Here is a 7,195-nt window from a genome sequence, read left to right as displayed (position 1 = left end):
GATGGAGGTGGATGCACAAGAGAAATTTATAGTCATGCCCTACATGATGACATTATGGCCAGTGATGGGAAAATACACCACATACACGAATTTGTTCCACAATATGACATAGCATAAGTAAGACTGTAGCCATCTCAGTTGGTGTAAGAGCATTGTAGAATGTTTGTGCAATGATGAATCATACTGAAACACATTTTCAGGAATATATCTCCATTATTAAGTGAGACATGCATGTAATCAACACCACTCACCTCTACACATCATAATGGTTAACATGGTAAGTTTTCTACATATTTAACCACATTTTGTGGCTAGAAAGAAAAACATGGATTGAATGCCCAGCTGGAAAGGAGCTGAGTTAAGATGTTTGGAAGCAGCTCCCCAGTTCCACTGGGTGCTGGGACACATCCCTTGCACTTCCCATCTTCTGGGCAAATACTATATTCTGTCTTGTATGGGAAAATTTCCATTTGTTTCTTTTTTCACAGATTTTCCATAGGGCACATGGGTGACAGTGAAATATCCAGATCAAGAGCAATATCTTTGCTCCCAAATATACTATGTAAACTGGAGAGAGATTGATTGGAAATGAGAGGCTAACTTGAGATGATCCATAGACTCCCAGAAAGTGGAGACACTCTGTGAAGAGTATGAGCATGTGTAGAATTTCCTATGATTTTATGTTTTCAGAAGGAATCCTGTGTTAAAGATGCCTAAGTGCACAGTGTATGTCGCCTCGACAGATTTCTGAAAACAGTGAAGGCCAGTGGCACTTAGAGGAATAGATTTGCTAAATTGAGTGTTTCCATTTAGGTTTTTCAAGTGATAATTCAGTGTACATGGGTTCTTTTGTACATACTGAGCTCCTTCTTGGGAGGTCTTGTCATTTCTGCCCTTCTCCATCTTCCTTGCCATCCTCCTTCCTCTCCCTCCACACTAAGCTCTGAAATGGAAATGCTAAAAGGCAGGGTATCTAACATGTGTTGTGTTGAGAATGGAGAGAAGAACCCACATTCTAGAGAGAAGTGAAAGAGGGAGGAGTCAGAGACCCATAGGGTAATTTGGCAAGGTGGACAGAGTTTGGATTAGTAGCAGCAGAGACCATCTCCTCTAGAACTCTACGACAGGTGCACACACCAGTCTGACAGTTACAGGTGTTTTCCTTCAAACTGGTTGCCAGGTTGGAATGAGTGATGACATCAGAGGCTTCCAACCTTCCTGATTGGAAGGGACAGACTCTGTGGACCACTGGCAGTGCAGTGGGCAACAGTTTGTCCTCAGTACTGTTCTTCACCTGGTTTCTCCCGTTTGGAGAAGAGCGAACAGATTCCTATACAACCAAATTCTGGAAGAAGGCTTTGCCTTAGTAAGAATCTAGGTTTTGTAAAAGGAAGACAGAGTATTGGAGAACTTATGGAGGATCAACAAATCTCCCAGTCTGGGCAATCGCCTTCCCAGCCAAGCACCTCAGAAACCCACCTGGAAGTGGTGGTAGATGATGAGATCCCAGGTCCATCAGGTGAGAGAGCTAGAGTGAGAACTGATTTGACATGATGACTGGTAAGGAGGAAGGAAGGGGTAGAGAAGCCAGAAAAGGTAGACTAGGGAGCCCACTTTTGAAGTCTAAAGTTCCTTGCCATGGGACAAGGTAGTCCACATGGATGGAAAATCTGTAGAGAAGGGAGTTGGGTTAGAAGATGAAATCTAAGCATAGGAAGTAGGTAGAGGAGATGTAAAAAGGGTCACTCCCCCATGGAAGAAAGTATCCATAATGAGGAAGAGTTCTGAGGAACAGGGAGATGGGACACTGGTAAAGAGAATCAGGGGCACATGTTTATCAGCAAAGGGGAGAGGTTGAACAATAGCTCAGAAGAAGGTAACAGTTGAAGGTCTTGGGTGTGGGAGGTGAACTGGGATCAGATAATGAAAGGCTGAATTCCAAGTACAGGAGCTTGACTCTGCTCCCTTTACTCAGCTCTGTGGGTAAAACCCTGCCTCCCATGTCGGTCCTCGAGGAAGAGAGAGTGGACCTCAGAATCTGAGGAAGACTCGGAGGATGATTCCCCAGGGATTTTTGATTCTGCACCCTGGGTAGAATCTGGCCTCCTGCCTGAGACCACTGGTCTAAAGAGAAAGAGAGAGTCCTCCACTGAATCTGAGGATGAGCTGGAGGATCTGGAAAGTGAGCTAAATCACCCCTGGGATGTGGAGTCACTGTGTGGCCTCAAAATGAAACTCAAAAAACGGCGCATGGACTTGGTGCAACCAGAACACCATGAGGTTTTCAACCGGCTTCTAGGTAGGGAGACACCCAGGTAGTGCCCTCCAATCCTTTCTTTACACAAAGAAGGAACTTACAGCCACTGCACTTTTCCAAAGAGCCCTGCTATCCCTGAGATCCCCATTCTTGGAGGACTCAGGACCCATCTCCCTGAGAGACTTTTAGATGATGGATGCTTACATTAGACCTGACAAGGTCTCTGCTTGGAATCACAGAACTTGGTTCCAATTGTCCTGATTGAAGACATCTTGACTCTAATAGATTTCCTCCTCCATGAGAAAATGACCTAGTAATTCTCTGATTCTGAGGTGGTGGTATATTCTTGGGTGATGATGAGCCTTCACAGTTTACTCAAAGCTTTTATTCATATAGATATCCAGATGTTACCCAAACCCTCACTCAGTTGTTTCTCTGGGGGGGGGGGGGGTGGGTCTCATGTCAAAGCAACTTGCCCAAGGAATGTTCCTGTCCTCTATCTATCCACCTTTATTGGGCTCCAATCCCACACCTTCTCCAAGGGAGGTCCTGTTCTCTCTGCTCTCTATCACCCATTGAAACCTCTTCTGGTTCCAAACTAACACCAGTGTTCTGTTCACAGAGGATCCTGTTGTCAAAAGATTCCTGGCCTGGGACAAGAACCTGAGGGTGTCTGACAAGGTGAGGTTGCTTTCCACTGGGAAGTGTTACTGATCCAGCACAGCCTGGAGTGGGAAGGGCTTTCTGACCCTATGGTCCTCTATTGGGCTCCAAGCCAACACCTTCTCCAAGGGAGGTCCTGTTCTCTCTGCTCTCTCTCACCCATTGAAGCCCCGTGAACATGGTCCCATTACTCACCCCTCAGGGAGGAGGAAATCTATTAGAGTCATAATGTCTGCAATCAGGATGATTGGAACCAAGCTCTGTGATCCCAAGCAGAGACCTTGTCAGGTCTAAACTAATGTAAGCATCCATCATCTAATAGTCTCTCAGATATATGCATTCTGAGTCCTCCAGACATGGGGGAGAGATCAGCCATAGCAGGGCACTTTGGAAAAGTGCATTGGCTATAGAAGAAATTATAGCATTGTAGTATAGTTTTTTTCCCCCCTCACAATTCCCTAGTCAAAACAAACACACAAGCTCCACATGGTCCTTCTCTCTGCCTCTGCATACAGCCAAAAAGATGTACCAAGTCCTGGCACCTTTGTAACTTGTCAACATCTCCCTTCAGGGCCTAGCAGCTTTTTGCAGAGAGGACAGGTGGACCTTGCTTCTGCTTGGGTTGCTTGGGCTCCAAGTCCGAGACCACAGTCTTGCATGTCTATCACCTCTCTGCTTGATACCACCTGAGGTTCTGGGCTCCTCTCCTCTTTGCTCTCCCTAGGATCTCCTATTCTTTAGCTTACCCAAGACCCTCCTCACCCAGCTCACCTACATGCCTTCTCTCAAAAGGTCGCCTCAGAGCTGGCCCAGTGCACATCTAGGCCTCCTCTCCCCCTGACTGCTCCGACTGACCTTGGTCCTTCTTGTCCTTCCCCAAGGAAGCAGGTCTCTTTACTTGGTTACTTTATCTTAGTGGCACTCTCTACCCCAGACCTCCATTCCTCTGTCCCCTCTTTCCTCCTGTTCCAGGATGTGACCTCTCTGTCTTTCCTCTCTCTCCATCAGTACCTCCTGTCTATGGTCATAGCTTATTTTAGCCGGGCTGGCCTCTTCTCCTGGCAGTACCAACGAATCCACTTCTTTCTGGCCCTGTAAGTATTTGGTCTCCATCAATCAGAACTCACTACCTGGGAGGGTAGAAACTGTCCTTTACTTTTGGCCTGTTTGTCCGGTTTACTCTGTGTAGAAGAAATTGTAGCATTGTAGTATAGTTTTTTCCCCACAATTCCTGACTCAAAACAAACACATAAAGCTCCCTAAAAGCCAGTTTTAAAAAAATAAAGGAAACTTGAGAAGAGTGGAGGAAAGCATGGGCACATCCTGTCCCTGGCAGAGAGACTGGAGTTGCAGACACATCTTCCTTCCTGTATCTACACTGTTCTGTCTTCTGCCTCTGGATTTCTAAAACAGATGCCCAACTCCCAACCTGGCACAGGTGCAGTGTAAGGTGCTCCCCTCTGGTCCTTCATACATGTGTCTTCTCACATTTGTGGCATTCTATGTACCCCCTGAAATTCCTTCCAGGATGGATCCAACCACCTCTTAGGCCTCCTCCACAAGTGTTGCTCACTGCTTTCCAGACAAAGGCTGGAGTCCTTCAGAAGGTGTGTGTCTGGCAGAGACCTCTGGACCAAGGCATGGTCCTCTGTAACACTTAATAGGGCTGGTGCAGTCCTGTCTGAAGATGGTCCTCTGGGAGTCCCTTTTTTAGAAGCTGACTCCAAGGGGAGGCTTTTCCTGGTTGTGTTGCTGAGGAGCAACCTGGTTTCTTTCCCCAGCTACCTGGCCAATGACATGGAGGAGGACAACCAGGCTCCTAAACAAGACATCTTTCATTTCCTCTACGGGAAGAGCTATGCCCAGCGTCCCCTGTTCCACAAACTGCGCTATCAGTTCATCTGCTCCATGGGCTGGAACACTCGGGTTTCCAAGGAGGAGTGTGAGGAGGTGGGTGGTGCTGTGTGTGCTTGTGGGGGGAGAGGGATGGGCTGACTGGAGAGACACAGGGAGGTGGGTGGCTGCAGGTGGGCTCTAGGGAGGAGAAAACTCCGACAGCTGTGCAGGGAGGGAAGGATTTCCTGGGCAGTCTTCAGTTTTTTGTTTTTGTTTTTTTTTTGTGGGGGGGGCGGGGGTTTGTTAGTGAACAAAATGTGTACCTCAATTTACTGTATACCATCTAACAAAAATTTAGTGGAAATTTATCAGATATATATAAGTGATTCAAGTAATAAAAGAAAGTCTCATTTCAAGAAAATGAACTACTTGAGGAAAAGTAAAGTACATTAAAAGTGTAAAGACAAGTCCAATTTCTATGCAATAAGGGAACTACAGTTTAATAAAGCAGATTCAAGTGATTTTTTTCCATATGTATCTTTGGTCTTTAATATATATTTATGTATAGATGGATCTAACCATTGTAAACTATGGTTTATTTTAAAGGAAGTGGATAAATGAGATGAAAGGAATCTTTATACTAGACTAAAATTATTCACAAAGCAGAACATTTTACAGTGAAATATTTTTTCATTCATAGAATTTTTACACAATTAATTTCTACTTTGGATGTAACTAAAATTATAGTTTAATTATTTGTCTAGAACACTAGAACACTGAGATATACTCTTTAGTTTTAAACAAAAATCATACCAAAATTATTCATCTGCCAGTCTTATAGTCATGTAAAAATTATAATAGGGTTTCAGTGATTATTCATGTAACTTAAAAGTTTTTTTCATGTACTCAAGCAAAAACTTCACTACATTAAACCATTATTCTATTCAAATCAGAGACAATGATAAAGCTGTCTCTTGATAAAATCAAGTTTCCAAATTTGATTCAATGGGACACCAAAACCACTGTCTCTGTCAAAGCATCTTTACAAAATTTTCCACACAGGTAGCATAATTTAGTTGTCTAATATAAAATGGGAAAATATACTCAATTTTTATTGAAAAGAAAGCCGAAAATATGATGTCCCACATCTTACATAATATGCTCCTAATATATAGCCATGTTAGTAATAAGTAAAATAATGTTGTGATATCCATATATAGCTACTTCATTTGTCACCAGGATAAATAAATCTAATAATTACACCTTGATAGCTGACAGAACTTGTTAATAGAATCAAGCCTCTCAACATTTTATTTAAGATATTTGTAAACTGCTGAATCATAGTAACTAGAAAGAAGAAATTGTAGCATTGTGTATAGTTTTTTCCCCACAATTCCTGACTCAAATCAAAGTGAACTAATTTTAAGGAATGTGAAAATAGATTAACCATGACTTCAAAACACTCAATATCTTGTAAACTCATCAGCTTTTTGGGGGGCTCTTTTTCTTTTCAGATTCAAGCTTATGATCCCGAGCTCTGGGTGTGGGGCCGAGATCGCACTCTTATTCCCTAGAAGACCCGGAAGAATGGAGGCCTGAGGGGAGAATCAAAATTTTGTATCTCTGGCCTTATGACAGAGTCACTGATTGTCTATTTAGGATGCTCAAGGACCTAACTTCTCGATCCACTCCTTTACACCTCCACTCATAGCCACTGTGTGCAGATGGTGAAACAGACTGAATCCAAGTCAGCTTCATGGTCTCAAACCCCAACCACACAGATGAGCTTCTATATGTGCTGAGTGCTATGAGGCTACTCAGCCACACCTGAGAAAGAACAGCTTATCACACAGGATGTGCTAGAAATCCTTAACCCAGACAAATTGGGCCCAAATGTCAGCAGTGGTGAAAGGCTGATCTTGGTCTAAAGTGAATGTCCTTTAGCCATGAATATCTCACTTCCCTGTAAATTGTCTTTTTACCCTCTCCTTTTAATTCATCTTGGGTCAAGCATCTCTTAAGGATACCAAGCATGAAGATGATTTATTTATAGGATTATCATAGTTTTAGTATATATAATAAATGCTTATTTTGAACTATGTTTATTTTAAATTGTTTTGAGACATATGTTGTTTGGAAAATTGTTGTTTCTTATTAGTTTTGTGATGAGTGTTATAACAGGTTTGTGTATATAATTATTTCTCTGAAGTTTTTAATCTTTTTTATCTATTACTTTTAAACCTCAGTGGTATTACCCCATAGTCTTATAAATATAAATTTTCATTTGATGTTCAATCATCATTATTGTAAATATCAAGCTGCTGTTATTTAACTTGGTTTGACATGTTTTTCTGTCATTTTAAAGTATGTATTGTAAGAGAACACATGTGCTATGTACATTTTTTTTGGGGGGGGGAGCTATATGCTTTTCAAGAGCAC

The 7,195-nt window shown here is 42.6% G+C and overlaps 1 protein-coding gene across 1 annotated transcript; it reads left to right on the top strand.

Annotated features, from left to right (window-relative positions):
• Positions 1 to 1,413: 1,413 nt before the first annotated feature.
• LOC139702884 (speedy protein E4-like) lies at positions 1,414 to 6,852 on the top strand. The gene is made up of 6 exons (XM_071605432.1): positions 1,414 to 1,519; positions 2,069 to 2,299; positions 2,880 to 2,938; positions 3,929 to 4,014; positions 4,702 to 4,870; positions 6,271 to 6,852. The coding sequence occupies exons 1-6, from the start codon at positions 1,414 to 1,416 to the stop codon at positions 6,328 to 6,330; spliced, it is 711 nt and encodes a 236-aa protein (XP_071461533.1). The 3' UTR covers positions 6,331 to 6,852.
• The last annotated feature ends 343 nt before the right edge of the window (positions 6,853 to 7,195 follow it).

This window comes from Marmota flaviventris, chromosome 19, assembly GCF_047511675.1.
Source record: "Marmota flaviventris isolate mMarFla1 chromosome 19, mMarFla1.hap1, whole genome shotgun sequence".
NCBI classification, from domain to species: domain Eukaryota; kingdom Metazoa; phylum Chordata; class Mammalia; order Rodentia; family Sciuridae; genus Marmota; species Marmota flaviventris.
Note: the sequence above shows the minus strand (reverse complement) of the source record. Positions and strands in the feature narration are given on the sequence as shown.

Bases quoted from the DNA above. Each gene is read 5' to 3' on its own strand.
- LOC139702884 (XM_071605432.1), top strand. From the start codon at position 1,414: ATGGAGGATCAACAAATCTCCCAGTCTGGGCAATCGCCTTCCCAGCCA. The intron at 4,015-4,701 runs GTAAGTATTTGG...TTCTTTCCCCAG, and splicing joins ATCCACTTCTTTCTGGCCCT to CTACCTGGCCAATGACATGG. The intron at 4,871-6,270 runs GTGGGTGGTGCT...TTTTCTTTTCAG, and splicing joins CCAAGGAGGAGTGTGAGGAG to ATTCAAGCTTATGATCCCGA.